The 19694-nt window shown below is 41.1% G+C and overlaps 1 protein-coding gene across 2 annotated transcripts in view; it reads left to right on the forward strand.

Annotated features, from left to right (window-relative positions):
- Positions 1–19694, forward strand: part of SPTBN1 (spectrin beta, non-erythrocytic 1) — a 547674-nt gene that overhangs the window by 410535 nt on the left and 117445 nt on the right. For both annotated transcript variants that reach the window (XM_030195847.1, XM_030195848.1), the window contains 5 exons: positions 6569–6722; positions 8714–9584; positions 9844–9981; positions 13931–14687; positions 17050–17252. In XM_030195847.1, the coding sequence (XP_030051707.1) occupies positions 6569–6722; positions 8714–9584; positions 9844–9981; positions 13931–14687; positions 17050–17252 (2123 nt within the window). The remainder of the gene's footprint in view (positions 1–6568; positions 6723–8713; positions 9585–9843; positions 9982–13930; positions 14688–17049; positions 17253–19694) is intronic.

The raw sequence follows: 19694 nt of genomic DNA on the forward strand, positions 1-19694 counted from the left end.
CACTAAAAATGATCTAATCATAACCAGGACCAACTACCATAACACATCAACAAAAACCTCTCACAAATCCTGACAATAACCTCTCACAAATCCTGACTGGAACCAAAATGGAAATAACTAAACTGATTCTTATAATCTACTCCTTATTCCTGATACACCATATATTTACCACACCCCTTACTTGTCACCAAGAGCATACCTACATTATTCAATACTAATAGTCCTCCCACCAAGATTTTATTTTACCAAAATAACTGTAATCAGATTAATGGAAGATCCACTACACGGAGACAAAATGAATACAAAGGAAAGCAAGGATCAGACACATCTAAAACACAAGATAATAATCAATTAATGAAAATTAATTTACCCCCAAATCAGACCGACCCTTATCAAATAACCTGGCTGGGTTATATTAATGCTAGATCAGTAGTAAATAAAACAAATATAATAGACTGGATTACGACTGATAACCTTGACCTCTTACTCGTCACTGAAACTTGGCTTCATGATCAAAATGACCCTACAATTTTAGACCTATGTCCTCCAGGTTATAAAATCACGCATTGGACAAGAAAGGGAAAACGAGGAGGAGGTATAGCATTAATCCATAAATCCCAATTCATCACTACAACAACAGCCGAGTCTATAATGCCACATCTTGAAATAGCCTCAATAAGAATCCACCATACATCCTTGAATGACCACCTGAATATTGTGCTGTTCTATAGGCCACCAGGAAACTGGCTGGAGTGTCAATCACTACTTATGGAATTTATATTGAACATGTGTAGCCAACTCCAATGTTCTTGTTATAGGGGACATACACTTAAATGATTCTAATTCAACCAATGTTAGAGAATGTAAGGAGTTTTTTCATCTATGTGACCTTATCTGGCCAAATATACAAGCAACCCACACCAAGGGTCATACTCTTGACCTCATTACATACAAATTACCATCAGATCTAAATCTAACTCTAGTTGATACAAAATGGGAAGAAGTACCTTGGTCAGATCACTATAAGTTGAACATATCCTTACAATGGAAAAGAAAAAACACACACCAGAACCAGGAATGCACCACCTATACCTCAAGAGGGAAAATTGATCCTATAACTTTCTGGCAACAGCTCTACAAGGACGAATGGACTATTCAAACAGACTCGAATAATTATCTCCAAGAATGGGACATTAGATGCAGGAATACACTAGACAATATAGCACCTCTACAAACAAAATCCTCACGAAGAAATAACTCGATACCTTGGTTTAATGAAGAGTTAAAAAAGCTAAAAACCCAGGTTAGAAGATAGGAAAGAGCATGGAATAAAAGAAAATATGAAGACATTAAACGCTTGGAAACAAATCCAAAGGAAGTATAAATATGCTATACATCATTCCAAAAGATTATATTACAAAACAAAAATTGGTCCAGACTTCAGACACACACAAACTTTTTCTACTAGTGAACAAATTACTAAACACCACTCCACTCACTTCATCTACCACAGATATTCCATCAGCTGACATTCTTGCTAAGTATTTTGATGAGAAAATTGCTAAGATCTGAACCACATTATCATCTATCACTACTAACCATGAAATATTCTTCGACTGCTTGGATCCATCTTTTGAAGAATATCCAGCTGACAGAATTTGGTCTAACTTCACTACCCTCACTGAAGAATCCATCAGCCAAGTGATTAGTAAATTTGCTAAATCCCACTGCAAGCTTGATACATGCCCCAATAACTTAATAAGATTTGCCCCTAAACGCTTCATAATAGACCTCACAAAACATCTAAACCACATGTTACAACATGGTCTCTTCCCTAATGATAAAGGAAATATATTACTCACACCAATACTGAAGGACATAAAGAAAAAAGTAAATGATATAAGCAATTACCGTCCAGTAGCATCCATTCCTTTAGCAGTCAAACTGATGGAAGGAATGGTGACTAAACAACTTACCGATTATTTAAATAAGTTCATGATTTTACATGAATCACAGTCAGGATTTCGATCTAACCACAGTACAGAAACTGTACTGACCACCCTACTAGCCAAATTTAAGCAAGCAATATCAAAGGGATAGAGCATACTTCTCCTACAATTCGACATGTCCAGTGCCTTCGACTTAGTTGATCACGAAATTCTGCTAAATATTTTAGAATACTTTGGAATAACAGGAAACGTACTTACTGGATCAAAGGTTTCTTAACAACTAGTACATACCAAGTGATATCAAATTCAACAATATCATCTTGGAAATCAGAATGTGGAGTCCCTCAGGGATCTCCACTTTCACTGTCCCTTTTCAATTTATTGATGACGCCATTTGGCCAAAACATTAGCAAACTAGGGCCTTAAGCCTTTCATTTATACAGATGATGTTACGATTTATATCCCATTTAAACATGACCTAACAGAAATTACTAAAGCAATAAACGATAGCTTCCATATAATGAAGTCATGGGCGGATGCTTTTAAATTAAAACTCAATGCTGAGAAAACACAATGTCTCATTCTTTCATCACAGCACAGAAAGTACAAACCCACTAAGTTAAACATCCCTAGCTTTACTCTCCCCGTCTCAGATACTTTGAAAATTTTAGGAGTTACAATTGACCGCAACCTTACATTAGAAAACCATGCGAAAATCATAACAAAGAAAATGTTCCATTCCATGTGGAAACTTCAAAGAATTAAACCTTTCTTTCCAAGAAAAGCATTCTGCAGACTGGTGCAATCATTGGTGTTATGCCAACTAGACTACTGCAATGCCATCTATGCTGGGTGCAAAGAAATTATTTAAAAACTTCAAACTGCACAGATCAAGGCAGCCAGACTCATATTTGGCAAAATGAAATATGAAAGTGCTAGTCCCTTACGAGGAAAACTACACTGGCTCCCTTTAAAAGAATGGATCACTTTTAAGGTTTGCACCCTGGTTCATAAGATAATCCATGGTGAGGCTCCAGGATGTATGTCAGACCTTATTGACCTGGATGTAACAAAAGAGAGGGAACAAAGTACAAACTAAAGTCCAAACACAAAAAACAGCACCACGGGCCTTTAAAAATGGAACACAGTTCTTTAATGAATGAGCCTTGACAAACAGACCCGACACGGGCCGTGTTTCGGTGACTAGCACCTGCGTCAGGGGTCTACATAGAATACAAAACATAGAAATAATATATTTAAAAATTTTTTTTAAAAATATAATGAGTAAAACCAAAGATTAATATTTAGACTCATCAAGCATACATATATAAGCCTATATAAACACCTAAAGCATTTAATATTTTAACATTGCATTTAATATTTTAACATTCTCATATATTATTATATAGTAATTTGAAAATAAATGGATAATTAATCAAAACAAAAATGGTAACTCACCACAGTGATGACGTGGAAAACTTGGGGAATAACTCGAATATATTCCTCTACAATATATTATTCCTTACTTTTGGACAAAATGTTTTTTCATATATTAATATTATATGTTTAAACGCTTATTTTAATTATTTATAATATATTTTATAAAAAGGTCATATTATATAATACTGGCTATAACTAAATTTCATATTCATAAAAGCTTAAACTAACAGGTCAAAAATAATTTTTTAAAACATTTTAAAATATACAATAAATTTCAAACATTACACTGATAATATCATAAACCTTCAAAAACATTCAAATCAGCACAGAAATGAATAAATATATACATCTTCAAATATAAAATTAAAGCCAAAACTATAATATCTAGTGGCATTACTTGATCTTAATTTTAAAAAGACAGCATTTTGTCACTATATGGGTGAGCTCCAAAAGATAATAGAAGCCCTGTTAATGCTATAATATGTATGTGTATATATATGTATGCATGCACACACTTGCATGTGTATATATATGTGTATGTATATATGTGTATGTGTGTATGTATATATATATATATATATATATGTATATATACACATACACATATAGTGACAAAATGTTGTCTTTTTAAAATTAAGATCAAGTAATGCCACTAGATATTATAGTTTTGGCTTTTTAATATTTGAAGATGTATATATTTATTCATTTCTGTGCTGATTTGAATGTTTTTGAAGGTTCATGATATTATCAGTGTAATGTTTGAAATTTATTGTATATTTTAAAATGTTTTAAAAAATTATTTTTGACCTGTTTAAGCTTTTATGAATATGAAATTTAGTTATAGCCAGTATTATATAATATGACCTTTTTATAAAATATATTATAAATAATTAAAATAAGCATTTTAAACATATAATATTAATATATGAAAATTTTTTTGTCCAAAAGTAAGGAATAATATATTGTAGAGGAATATATTCGAGTTATTCCCCAAGTTTTCCACGTCATCACTGTGGTGAGTTACCATTTTTGTTTTGATTAATTATCCATTTATTTTCAAATTACTATATAATAATATATGAGAATGTTAAAATATTAAATGCAATGTTAAAATATTAAATGCTTTAGGTGTTTATATAGGCTTATATATGTATGCTTGATGAGTCTAAATATTAATCTTTGGTTTTACTCATATTTAAAAAAATTTTTAAAAATATATTATTTCTATGTTTTGTATTCTATGTAGACCCCTGACGCAGGTGCTAGTCACCGAAACACGGCCCGTGTCGGGTCTTTTTGTCAAGGCTCATTCATTAAAGAACTGTGTTCCATTTTTAAAGGCCCGTGGTGCTGTTTTTTTTGTTTAGACCTTATTGACCTACCAACCAGGAACTCTACCAGCTCATCACGAACATTCCTGAATCTCCACTACCCAAACTGTAAGGGACAGAAATATAAATTAACATATGCATCCAGCTTCTCTTACATATGCACGCAAATTTGGAATGAATTACCAAAATCCATAAAAATAACACACGACATCATGACCTTCCGTAACCTATTGAAAACTTATTTAAGAAAGCATACAATAACTCCTCATAAATTCAAATTAACAAAACGCAATTATACAACATGTATTCTCTATATCTCAACTGTTTTGCTAATTATCTTGATTTCCAGTTTAATGATCCTAATTTTTCAAGCTATTTTTTGTCATGATTGAAGTTTAACCTATTACCTTTAGCTCTTATCATAGGACGAACTTTCCTCTTGTAACCTAACCTAATCTGTCCCATTGCTACAACTATGTATTTCTCCTATCTGGAACTGGTAATCACCACTTGTGGAATTATGTAAGCCACATTGAGCCTGCAAATAGGTGGGAAAATGTGGGATACAAATGTTATAAATAAATAAATGATTGGTGTTAGCTTTAGGGAAATGATCTTTATAAAAGGGTAGAGAGACAACACTGCTCACTATCAAATATTTGTCACGGAATAGTGCATTGAGCTCGCTTTTCCCAACTTTAAATGTCTTTGAGTACATTGTGGTTTTGGCATTGTTAACCTAGAAGGGGAATAATTGACATTGTTATAATTTGTGTAGACGTGAAATATCAGAAGTGAAGTACAGGACTGCCACAGGCTTACAGTATGATAAATCAAATGTTAATGGTCCAAATCAGTTCAGCAAGTGGGAGTAGTAAATTCCATATCACAAAACCCAGCACTGATACATTTAGATAAGGTACGTGACTATACAATTCAAATCATGCAGAGCCTCATCAGTGACTCTTTTCACACAAGGTAACACCTTCTCATTCACTCTTCATCCGCTCAATCCCAGCATGATTTTATCTTAACATCAAAACTCATGTTAAGTTTTATCATATATATTATAATATATAATAATTGGTCACTCTGTTTCCCTGTGTGGCTGGCTGACTGGGTTCGTAACAGCATGCTGACATCAGCTCGCCTCCAGCGTTCCTTTCCCTCTGTGTCCCATCCTTGCGGAAAGACAAAATGACGTCAGAGGAGGGCGGAACAATCAAAGGGAAGGCTGGAGGCGACAGGCCAGCCTTCTGCCGCTGTGACCTGAGGTAAGATGAACGGCTTAAAGGCAGGGCGGCAGAAAGGACAGAGTCACTGGCCATGGAGGGGAGAGGAAGAGAGAAGAGGCTAGAATTGCTGGACATGGATGGGGTGGGAGGGCAAGGCAGGGCAGAGGAGACATGGATGGGAGGGCAGGGGAGAGGAGAATCGCTGGACATCGATGGGATGGGAGGTGAGGGGAGAATCGCGGGACACGGATGGGAGGGCAGAGGAGAATCGTGGGAGGGGAGGATCGCGGGACATGGATTGGATGGGAGAGGAGGGCGGGGAGAATTGCTGAACATGGAGGGGTAGGGAGGGCAGGGGAGAGAGAGAGAAATCGCTTAGACAAGAGCCTTCTTAGGGCCCATGTCATTTTTCACGAAACTGACTTTTTTTCCTGTATTATAATAAAACTAATCTCAACAATAGGACCTGCACCAACATGGACCATATTTCACCACGTTTCTTTAGGGCAAATGGTCCTTAATATGACACCACTCTTTCTCGATACAGGTTTATGGTATGTCATAAACGATGCTTGCCTTTTCTTCACTGTTTGTGATCTTATGATTTCTGCAGGTGCTGCTCCTGTCTCAGGATTATGGCAAGCATCTGCTGGGAGTGGAGGATCTGTTACAGAAGCATGCGCTTGTGGAAGCAGACATTGCCATTCAGGCAGAGAGAGTCAGAGCAGTCAATGCCTCTGCTCAGAAATTTGCCACAGAAGGAGAAGGTGAATCCTTGTGCTGATATATTTGCTTTTAAATAATGTCACTTGTTTATTATATATTTGCAAGTTAAGTGATCTAGTGGGGCTTCTTTCTTAGTTTACATACATACACAGAAGCAGAGCACAAAGTAAATGACAAAGTGGGACCCTAGAGGAGTATCTGTGGACACTTAACCTATTGGTCCACCTGGCTGAATCTTAAATTATGTTAAAATAGATTTACTGTTGCTCAAGAATGCACCATGCTTTAGTAAAATGTTCCCTTTATACTCTTGTCCAGAGAAAAGTATGCTAGTTGATTTGATTTTTAATTCTATACGTTGCTGTATAGCACTTTAAATACCTTAGTGAAAAAAACATATAATCAAATAAACAAATGCTGTGTAGATTCACATATCTGACTTGATGCTATCTGGACTACCGTTGAGTGCTAACCCCTCATCCATTTTACCCTGGATAAATATAGTGTTTTGAAGTCAACAGATTGGATGAAAAGAATGTTGTGCTGGATGCGTCCAGCAAGAAGAAAACAAAGGGTAAACAAGAAGACACACCCTGGTAACATAGCAGTGTGTGGTGTAACCAGCTTCATCTTCTCAGAAGCCAGCTGGGTCAGTGAGAATGGTGGGTTGGGGCAGAGAAATTTGTGGACCTTTGAGTAATGTACAACAAGGAGGTAATGAGAAAAAGTGGATAAAGGTGACACAACCATCCCTACAGGATGCAGCTCCCCAGAATACAGCTGGATCAGTGTTAGCAGATTAATAGTGGCCAGTACCATCCAGCAAAGCCATGGGGGCTCAGCAGGCCAAATGGTTAGATAACAGCCTCTCTCCTTTGAGTATATGGATTATTATAAAGCTTTCTGGTAAGACATGAAAGTGGAGCATGGATGTTTGATATAAAGTTTGAGATCTTGTGTAACTCTGTATCCAAAATGGTAAATGAACACTGACCTCAATAAGGAGTGATATTCTACAAGTGCTCAACTTCTGCAGTTAAGCCAGCTAAGTTATATCCTTGCAGCATGAACAAGAAGAAATGGGTGTGGATGGGGGCATTAGTCTTTTCTGTGATTTACTACATGCTGTACAGGTCAAAAGAACTGAAAGTGAATATATTTTGAATCCTATGCAGAACTAACATATGAGAATTTTTTTATTCAGCTGGCGATGGTTAGTGTTTTGTTTGGCCACCACAGCCATTATGCCGGAATTTCTAGTGCTGGGCCATATCCTGGCACTGACGTTGAATATCCAGTTACATACGGCCACCTAAGTGAAACCAAACCAGGGACTACTTTTTATGCAGTCTGATTTGTCTGGTTAACTTATGCAGGTATGTTCGGAATATTGGCAATTACCCACATAAGTGCCGACCCTGGCCCCAGACCACCTTCAAAATCAGCAGCTGTGGCTTTAGCAGTTAGTGTTGATATTTAGAAGAACTAACCAGTTAAGTGCCACTCAATATCAGCAATTTAACTGGCCAGGAGCCTCTCCTTTCCGGTTAAATTGCTTTGAATATCAACCACCATCTGTTTAAGTTCCTATTTCTAGATATCCAGAAGCTGAAAGCCTGTCTAGAAGAAGTTATTATACTGCTTGTAACTAAATTTCTAAAGTTAACTAGAATATTTTTTGTGCATTTGCTTTGTAGCAGGGCTAGTGAGGAGGATGATGTTAGATGTTATCACTCAGCAACCAAACACTGTTAAAACAGGGCCAGCTGTTGGTCCCAACTTGAAAATTTGAACACCAGCTTCCCTAACCCCCTTGTTGGTGTCCTACCAGTGTCTGGCAAAAATAGAAAATTTATTGTGGATATGTTAGACTTGAACTGAGACTTTAAACTTTTCCAGCTACTACATACCAGATTTAAAATGAAGCCTGTCTGTTTAAGAGATTATTACTGCTGAATGCTTTTACAGTTGAAAAGGTGCACATTTAATATTTAAAGTCTGAAAATAAGAAAATGTGCTGACTTCTTAACAGGTTACAAACCATGTGATCCTCAAGTTATTCGGGATCGTGTCGCTCATATGGAGTTCTGTTACCAAGAACTGTGCCAGCTTGCAGCAGAACGTCGTGCACGCTTGGAAGAGTCTAGACGTCTGTGGAAGTTCTTCTGGGAAATGGCTGAAGAAGAGGGTTGGATACGAGAAAAAGAGCAGATCCTGTCATCTGATGACTATGGGAAGGACTTGACAAGTGTAATTCGTCTCCTGAGTAAGCATAAAGCATTTGAAGATGAAATGAGTGGGCGTTGTGGACACTTCCAGCAGACAATAAGAGAAGGTGAAGACATGATTGCTGAGGAGCACTTTGGGTCTGAAAAAATTAGAGAGCGAATTAAGGATATTCAAAAACAATGGGATAATCTTGCACAGTTATCTGCTATTAGGAAGACACGCTTAGAAGAGGCCTCCAGTGTTCACCAGTTCCAAGCTGATGCTGATGATATTGATGCTTGGATGTTGGACATCCTCAGAATTGTATCCAGCAGTGATGTTGGCCATGATGAATATTCCACTCAGGCCTTGGTCAAGAAACATAAAGATGTGGCAGAAGAAATTGCAAGCTACAGGCAAATTATTGATTCCCTTCATGAACAGGCCAAATCTCTTCCAGATGAACATGCTGAATCCCCAGATGTGCAGGGTAGATTGTCTGGAATAGAGGAAAGATATAAAGAGGTTGCTGAACTTGCACGGCTACGTAAACAGGCTCTACAGGATGCTCTTGCCCTTTACAAAATGTTCAGTGAAGCAGATGCTTGTGAATTGTGGATTGATGAGAAGGAATCATGGTTAAACAATATGCAGATTCCAGAGAAACTTGAAGACTTGGAAGTTGTACAGCACAGGTAAGAACAACTTTATCACCAGTTGCTGAAGGATTATTAAACTTGTTGCTAGCTGACACGTTTAAAACTTATTTTTTTTAGGGACTGAACCTTTTTCTTTTTGTTTCAAAATTTTATTTATATTTTCAAGCTAGCTGACACATTTAAAACCAAATTTTTTAGTGACTGAACCTTTTTTCATTTTTTTCAAAATTTTATTTATATTTTCAATATATTACATAAAAGAAATGTAATTATTCTGTTGGAATTTTCATTTCAGATTTGAAAGTTTGGAACCAGAGATGAACAATCAGGCCTCACGTGTGGCAGTGGTGAACCAGATTGCTCGACAGCTAATTCACAGTGGGCATCCAAGCGAGAAGGAAATCAAAGCACAGCAAGACAAACTCAACACAAGGTATGTATCTTAGAATGAAGACTGTGAATATTGAGAGAGATGGAAAATTATTTGGTACTATGGTATAATTAATCATAGTATGTTGAGACCATTCTGTGTGTAGAAGAGCCTTAGTACAACCAAACTATTCAGCTTCTATTTGACTTGCCCTTATTTAAGTAATTAAATTATATATTTTTTCATATTGTATATGTCATCATTTTGTTAAGTCAAACTTTCATATTGCAGGTATTTTTATCAGATAATTATGTTTAAACTGTTTTATTGACGATATGTATAATACAAATCTGCTTGACTTATTCATACAACATGGCTCAGTATACAAAATCGACATTCCAACAACATACCCAACGTTGTCAATCACGTTTTTCTGTTTTTCTCCCCCCTACCCCCTCCCCTCCTTACAACTTTTTATGTGTGAACATTTTTATTTGTCGCAATTTTAATTGATGGAATCAAGTATAAAGCAGTAGAAACTTTCCATGTATTAGCCTCTTGGTCTAGATCAATAAGTAAAAGAGAAAAGGAATACCTTTTGTTTAATCTTTAACTCCCTTTTCTCCCTTATGGTTGAATCTTTTTATTGAAATTTCCCAAATAATAAACAGAACCAAAGGCAAGAACATGAGACACAGAGGCATGTTGTACAAATCGGAGCACCAAGGACCTTATAGCCCTCGGCACACCCACCACACCTCTACCTTGTACACATGTAGAACCAACAGAACGCCACCTCCCCTTAACCCTCCCCCATCCTCCATGATATACCCTTACGAATTCAAGATTCTACTGCGTGCTACTGGGGTTAACAAGTCCCAAAATGGTGACCACCTCTGACAATATGCTTTCCCCGTGGTCGAGGCTAGGTCTCTGACCCCCCGACGCTCCAACGCACATAAATGTATCATCCTAGCCCGCCACTGCTGAAGGGTAGGTGGTTCCGCTCCCATCCAGTGCTGGAGAATTACCTTTTTTGCCCATGAGGACTGACCGTTTCAGAAATGGTTTTAACCCCTGGACTCTCTGCACAGAGAGGTAAAATTGATCAAACAACTGTAATGCATGGGCCCTCCAGGCAACTCCCCAGAGAGCCGAAACATGGCCACACATCAACTTCCAGAACTGCAAAACAGGCGGACAATGCCAAAACATATGGCCAAGGTCTGCTGGGGAGTGGCCGCACTTGGCACACTTATCTTCATGCATGATTGCTCTCATTGCTCTATGCGGTGAAATATACACTCGCATCACAAACTTATAAAGAGTTTCCCACAGCGTCACACTCTCGGTTAACTTCGGGATATTCAAAGTATAAGTTTTCAAGTGTTCACCCCGAAGACGAAGTGATAACTCCCTGTTCCGCTGAGCAGCTGTCTTCTCATAATCCACCTCCCCCAGTTGCTCCCTCAAACACATATGAAAATATTTAAGGGGAACTGCCAGCTGTGCGTCCAGGGCATAGACAGTAAGCAACCTCTCCCACACCCCCTGGGTCAGGGATGCCACCGGAAGTGACCTGATATAGTGCCTCAACTGAAACCACGCGAAGAAATACCTGGGCACAGCCCCAAACTCCGCCCGCCAGTCCTCCAACGATTTCAAAGTACCCTCCGCCATATACAACTGATGCAAGAAATGCGCCCCTCTCGCCGCCCAGGCCACAAATTGGGCAGAGGATGAACCAGACGGGAACCCTGGATTACCCTGAAGCGGCAGCAAGGGAGAAGAAGCTGACAAGATCCCAAAGAAGCGACACACCCACCTCCACGCCCTCTTCAACGGCTGAAATATGACTGCATAGCAGCCGGGTGCGCGGAGCGTTCGGGCATGTCCATGCAACCAACTGCTAACATGCATTGGCCCCAACAACCGCCTCTCCTCCGCCATGCAGGAAAAATGTCTCGTGTTCTGGACCCAGTCGGAGATATGTCTCATATTGCTCGCTACAGACAGTAACTTAACATTCAAAAGCCCCCAGCCTCCCTGGTTCCGAGGTAAATACAACTGAGCTGCCGCCACCCGCGCTCTCTTTCCCTGCCATATGCAACGCGACACCAGCCGCGTTACCAAACGCTCATCCTGTCGGCTAAGCAATATGGGCAACATCTGCAAAATGTATGTCCACTTGGGTACCAACACCATATTGTAGAGAGCAATACGACCCATCGCAGATAATGGCAGTGACTGCCACACCTGTAGCGTGGTTCTTGCGCGTGATCTTAAGGGTTTCACGTTCAGGTCATAGAGTTGCGATAATTGCGACGGGATCCACACCCCCAAGTACTTCAACAGGCCAGACATCCAAGACAAGGGAAAGCCACCCTGCCACCTTTCTTTTATTTGCTCCTGTATGGGGAACGCCACAGATTTCTGCAGGTTCAGTGAGAAACCAGAAAAGTAACTAAACTCCTCTATTTCCTCAAGCAGAGGAGAAACCGATTGCTGGGGTTTTGTTAGGGTAACTAAAACGTCATCAGCAAAGGCCAAGGTTTTCATGGAGAACAAGGGAAAAACCACACCTGATATCTCCGGGTTCCGTTGAATAGAGCGCAACAGGAGTTCAAGATAAAGGAGGAACAGTAGAGGGGACAGAGGGCACCCCTGCCTTGTACCGCAAGCGACTGGGAACGCAGCTGAACGTAGACCATTTGCCACTAAAAACGCTGTAGGGTGTTCATATAGCGCTTTCACCGTTTGCAAGTACCAGCCCGTGATTCCTACAAATTCCAGAACGGAGAATAGATAGTCCCATCTTACCCAATCGAAAGCCTTTTCTGCGTCTAGGCTAATCAAGAGTAAGGGATTGTTACAAGAAAGGCTATGCGCAATTGCTAGACATACCTTCTGCACATTTAGGGAAGAATGCCGACCCCGCTCAAATCCTACCTGCCCCTCTCCCACCAAAGTTGCTATATGCGGCGCTAGTCGGTCCGCCAGGACACAGGCCAAAATCTTCAGGTCAACATTTATCAGGGAGATCGGCCGATAAGAACCTGGGGAGTCAGCTGGCTTGCCCGGCTTGGGTATCAAGGTTATCGCAGCTGTATTCGAATGCCTAGGAAAGGACCCCAAAGAAAGTGATGACTCAAAAAACTCGATCAACGGGGCACCAATCTGAGGAAACATGCATTGATAGAATTTGGTCACATATCCATCTGGGCCCGGAGCTGTGCCCCTCTAGAGTGATTTAACCACCCACTGCAACTCTCTCCCTCCCAATGGGGCATTCAGCTGCATAATGGCGGCTTCCGAAAGCCGAGGAATACCTGAGCTCTCCAGATAATCCACCGCCGAAGGTCCCTCACGTGGGTCAGGTGAAGCATACAGGGTCGCATAATAGTCACGAAGTATCTGTACTATTCCTGTCGCCTGTGTAGTGCGCGTGCCATCCGGTGCTGCCAGAGCCGAGATAAATGGGAGGTGGGATCGGAGGGGGGAGCGAACCGCTGGACCATATCTGCTGCTACCCGAAGGTCAGTCAGGTACCAGTCAATATTCAGACCAGTGTCCAGTTAACCTCGCTACATAAAGTTAGGACAGCCTTTTTTTATGTCCTGACACAGTTACAGCGTGAATGTCACCATTCCACACCTAACCTCGCTGGTTAGGAATGGCCAGTTAGCAGGATTATTTAGCGATGCTTCCAGTTAAATGCTGCTTGAATATTCCCGCTTAGTCGCAACCAAGTGATTTAAATGGCCAGGAGCCTTGCTTTGAATGTCTACCCCATAGTATGTTAGAGCAAACTCTGGTCCTTTTTAAATGCTACCTGGTGTGTAAAGCAGGAGATAACTTCTGTTAGGCTATGCCATTAAGTAGAGATACTTAATCCAAGAGTTATGTTTTAACTTCAAAGATTTCTTGGCCTTTACAATATATACATATATTCAGTTCATTTGAAGTGTGCTTTTATGTTTGGTACCATTGATTGTGTTTCCTTTGTTTTCAGGTGGAGTCAGTTCAGAGAACTGGTGGATAGAAGGAAGGATGCACTTAGCTCTGCCCTAAGTATCCAGAATTACCATCTTGAGTGTAATGAAACCAAGTCATGGATTAGAGAAAAGACCAAAGTCATTGAATCCACACAAGAACTAGGCAATGACCTTGCTGGAGTCATGGCTCTTCAGAGGAAGTTAACGGGCATGGAGCGAGACTTAGCAGCCATTGAAGCTAAACTAACTGATCTGGAGAAAGAGGCAGAAAAGCTAGAAGCCGAGCATCCTGACCAAGCGCAGGCCATCCTGGCACAGCTTTCCGAAATCAATAATGTATGGGAAGAAATGAAAACTACTCTCAAGAATCGTGAAGAGTCCCTCGGGGAGGCCAGCAAATTGCAACAATTTCTGCGTGATCTGGATGATTTCCAGTCCTGGCTATCCAGAACCCAGACAGCAATTGCTTCAGAAGATATGCCAAACACCCTGGCTGAGGCTGAAAAGTTGCTGACTCAGCATGAGAACATCAAAAATGAAATTGATAACTATGAAGATGACTACCAGAAGATGAGGGACATGGGAGAGATGGTAACTCAGGGGCAAACTGATGCACAGTATATGTTCTTACGTCAGCGTCTGCAAGCCTTGGACACAGGATGGAATGAGCTTCACAAGATGTGGGAGAACAGGCAGAACCTACTTTCTCAGTCCCACGCCTACCAGTTGTTCCTCAGAGACACTAAGCAAGCAGAAGCATTTCTTAATAATCAGGTGGGTTAAAAGTTTAACCATTAAGTTGATGGGGATAAATTGTGCAACTTCTTTCAAAAAAACACAATGAAAACAGGAAAACCAGTTTTCTTAATTCCCTAGTTCATTGTCCTTGGGATTGGATCTATGCTAGATGAGAGAATTTTTGTTGTAAGGAGGCTTACAGCCCATCAAGTCCATCACTAGCAGCCCACTTCTTAGATCCTGATTATCAATAAGTTTGTTAGTATAAAATTGTCTTATCTTTTAAAGCATCACAGTGCCTTTGCATTTCAAAATGTATCCGTTTATCCTTATCACTCAGGCTCAAAGTGATGTACAATGAAAAGAACATGTCAGAAATCTGATGTTTGGAGCCTTTTATATTTGTTGTAACACAAAGTTAAAGCTAATACTAGCGGTTTGATTTCATACATGGCGGTATAAATGAAATGAAGAGCACAGTATATAAATAATTAGCAACTTACTGTTTGTGTACTTTGCCAGTACAGTCTTTTTAAAATAATGTATCCTCTGCTGTGCAGTATTTCAAAATTGTAGGCAACAAGTAAGATTAGTCATCATTTAAAAGGTTTGCTTTTTAAATTATTAAAGTATTTGTTGTCAACTCCCAGGAGCCAGTTATTTGTGGTGCTAATTGCTTGTAACGGAGTTGGCTCAGATTAGTTAATATATTGTGTGATGTCATTTATGGTAACAAAAGGACTGGTCAGGGCCCTTTGAGTGTGAGGTAACCTTACTAACGTGGATGCTCCTAGGGGTTCAGGGAGAGCTGCTGGAAGAATTTTCAAAATAAAGGTTTAGCAGTAATTGTTATTGATGGAGAGGTGACTGTGGTGATTGTTAGTGTGCCCTTGAAATTCTGTAGAAGAGACAACTGGTTTTTTATTGTTTTTTTTAAAGCTCACAAGGCCTGAGAAGCTACAGATGAAGCAACATCCAAGCCATTTGCTAACAGCTAAGGCTGTGTCTAAGGGACAAAATCAGAAAAACTTTGTTTTCAGCCCAAGTAAAGGGCAGTAATCATGTTATTTAAATGTGGGTGCCTTCATGCCCTTTGGGGATGGAGAGTGAGGCCTTGCAGACTTGGAGAATGAAAAACAGAGTTTCTTGTTGTCCTTTGTGTCCTGATTTTACCTCTTATTTTTTCCTTTCACTGTGAGGATAGGAGTAACTTCGCATTAGACCAGTGTAGGCCACATTACCAAGAAGTGGCGTAATTTGGGTATTTTTGCCACAACATCTCATGATGGCTAAGAAACTGTACACTTGAAGTGATGTACATTTCTTTTTTTTTTTTTTTTTTTGTATCAATATATTTTTATTGAAAGAAAACCTTTGAATACAAACTTCATTAAACCAAGCTGAAATACAGAGAAATAACCCCAAACTACTCCTATCCCCCATCACCCAACCCAAAAAAGATAAGCCAGGGACACACTGTTACTCTGCAGTGCCCACCTTACACATCTAACTATCCCTCCAGCTCAGCAATAGCAAATAAAAGAGCAAGGTGAGTCCTCTCTTCCTTGTCAGGGTCATAACGACCGTGAACTCTGTCCGTAAGTATCTCCAATTCATGAACATGAGCCACCCTTGCCAACCAATCCACCTCTGTAGGTCCAGATGTCTGTTTCCAATGTGCTGCAATCACACATTTTGCTGCAGCTAGGCGAACTTGCCACTTAAAGCCCTTGGTGTTGCTGAGTCCCAACAAACATGCCAAAGGAGTCAAGGGGAACGTCATTCCCCCAAAATGTTATTCAACCCTTGAATCACCCGAGTCCAAAATTGTTGAATTTTGCCACACTCCCACCAAATATGGATAAAGGTACCTTTAGACTCCAGACATTGCCAACACACAGCAGTTGTGGAATTAGGAAGCATGGCTTTTAACTTCACAGGCATATAGTATCACATAGTATCACCTAGTAACCACCTTATAAGCATTCTCTTTAATCAATACACAAATAGAAGATTTTTGAGCCTCTTGAAACACTCGTTTCCATTCACAATAATCTCCATCTCAAGATCACTTTCCCATTGCTCCATAAGCCCAAATTTTTGAAAGGACCAACCTCTAAAAATTTATGTAGCAAGGAAAGAGGTCGAGACCACTTAGCCAAAGACTTCCATAAATTTTCAAAGTGTTCAGTATCATATGGGTCTATTCTATACCAACCCTGCCCCATCCTGTAATGTTTGATCTGAAGATAGGTAAAGATATCCCTGTTCCTAGAGCATAATTCTGTTTCAAGTCCTCAAAGGGAACAAACTCCCCAACATCCAATAACTGTCAAAAGCAAAACAACCTCTTTTCCTCACACTGAACTGAAGTGATGTACATTTCTATGATTTGTAGGAGTATGTTTTGGCACACACTGAATTACCCACTACCTTGGAAGCAGCAGAGGCAGCTATTAAAAAACAAGAGGACTTCATGACCACGATGGATGCAAGTGAGGAAAAGATAAATGCTGTAGTAGAGACGGGGAGAAGGCTAGAAAGTGATGGCAACATAAATTCTGACAAGATCCAAGAAAAAGTGGACTCCATTGATGACAGGTATTTGTTTTTTATTAATTTCTGAATACGACCATCTGTGGTACATGATGCTTTTTCAGTTCCTGTTTTCATACTTCCCTTATTGCCATTGTTAGATGTTGATATAATCTGTTCCCCAAGCCTGTCATCCAATAATGGCTTTATTTCAGTGGGATGTCAGTGCAAATTTCTAACGTAAATAATTGCTATTTTCACCCGAAATTATTAATGTGCTGCACTTAGAATTAGGCAACAACGTACCAATCAGCATTCTCCTGGTTGGGCTTCACAAAGAACGTGAGATAAAATTTCCAGTTTTCATGTCTCCACATCCCATCTGTTATCTCTGGAAGGGGGTTTAAATGCAGTCCCTCTCCGTTCTTCAGTTTTTGGAATATACAGATGGCAAGGTCTTCCAGGACAAAATAGTCCTGTTGTCAGTTGGCTAGTTTATTTGAGGTTACCAAGTTATGGTAGACCCTGAGGCTCATGCCATTAATATTTGTGGGGTATTCGCCTCCATGTTACAGCAATTCATTGTACACATAGGATATGTGTGCAGTTTACAGCTTGGCGACAATAGCACATACTTTGGCACATACCCCTCACCAAGCAGAGATTGCATATGTATGAAAATGATATACCATTATTGCTTTGCCTGGCATTCTCACCCCTCCTCAACTCCCTGCCAGGATAGACATGACACTGTGGCTTTCTACCCAAGGATGTGAAGGATGAGCTTTTCTTCCTTCCCTTCTCTTCAGTCAGCCAAAGTGGCTTGAGTCTTTCCCTTTTTTCTCTAACAGAAGCAGGAGAAAATGAGATTTAGAAATCTGATTTTGCTAGAAGTCTGGTTATAGGATCCGTAGGCATCTCTGTTACTCTCACTCTTGTTTGTCCATATGTATTTAACAAGGGCCCTTTTCATGAATTCATTTGGCTGAAATTCCTGCTAGATTTCAGTGAAATCCAGCTAGGATGTAAGCCCCTGGTAGATTTGTACCAACTGTCAGTTGGTGTACCTCAGGGACCTGTCCTGAGACCTCTTCTTTTCTCCATCTATACTTCTTCCCTTGGTACTCTATCTCATCCCATGGTTTTCAGTATCATCTTTACGCTGATGATTCCCAGATCTACCTCTCCACACCAGAAATCTCAGCCGAAATCCAGGCCAAAGTATCAGCCTGCCTGTCTGACATTGCTGCCTGGATGTCTCAGCGCCATCTGAAACTAAACATGATCAAGACTGAACTTCTCATCTTTCCCCCTAAACCAACCTCTCCTCCTCCCCAGTTCTCTATTTCTGTGGATAACACTCTCTTCTCCGAGGACAAGCAGGCTGCTTGTTCTCACGACTGGGGTTGACGTCCACAGCAGCCCCCACCAACCGGAAGAAAACTTCGCGGGCGGTCCCGCACGCAGGGCACACCCACCGCGCATGCGCGGCCGTCTTCCCGCCCATGCGTGACCGTTCCCGTTCAGTTTTTTTCTATTCCGTGCTGGAGACGTGTTACCGTCTCTCTCCCTGTCAGCCCCGGAAACCGGATCGCAGCCTAGCTGCGGTTTTTCTCTCTTTGCGTACGCGTTCGCGTATTTCTTTTCTATTGTTTTAAAAAAAAAAGTGTCCTCGTCGTTCTTAGCCGCGAGGGCGCTTCGTTGCAGCCTTGTGGCCGCGCGGTCGTTTTCTTTTTCGGGTGTGCTTTTTCACCGCCACCATCGATGACTTTGACTTCGCCGACGCGATTTTTCCGTCCATATCCTCGAAGGTCCCGAGCGGATTCAAAAAGTGTGGTCGGTGCGGCCGGCAGATCTCGCAAACCGTTACCCACGCTTGGTGCCTCCAGTGCCTCGGCCCGGAGCATAATACCAAGACGTGCACCTTGTTTCTCGGCTTAAGGAAGCAGACACAGGTGGCGAGGCAAGTTCTTCGGGACCGTCTTTTCGGAACTTGCGCCGGCCCTTCGACGTCGACTTCGATGGCATAGGTGTCAACGGCCGGATCTTCGGTACCGGTACCGATGTCGACGAAATCGGCGCCGACTCTGGCACCGACCCCAGGAGTACAGGTACCGTTGGCCTGCCGGTGACGGCGGGGGTGAGCGGCTGCGCGGGCAGTCGGACCTGGCCACTCCCTCTACCCAGGGCCATCGGGACCGAACCCTGTCGGATCCAATTCCTCGAGGCCGGGGGGGGGGGGGGGGGTTCTACCTCCTCTTCATCTCTGTCGCCGAGCGCCGATGACGGGCATCGAAAGAAAGCCAAGAAGCACCGTAATCTGTCGCCCATGGCGCACGGGACTGCCAGCTCCGGCACCTTGAGGGAGGACTCGACGCCCAGGAAGAGGCAGTGCCGAGAGGAGCATTCCCCCTCGGTTGAAGAGGTGTCGCTGCGTCAGTCCGCGGGTGCTTCGGTACCGTCTCCTGGACCCGAGCAGCTTCCGGCACCGACACCCACACCGGCCCC

Source organism: Microcaecilia unicolor, chromosome 3 (assembly GCF_901765095.1).
Source record: "Microcaecilia unicolor chromosome 3, aMicUni1.1, whole genome shotgun sequence".
Lineage (NCBI taxonomy): Eukaryota > Metazoa > Chordata > Amphibia > Gymnophiona > Siphonopidae > Microcaecilia > Microcaecilia unicolor.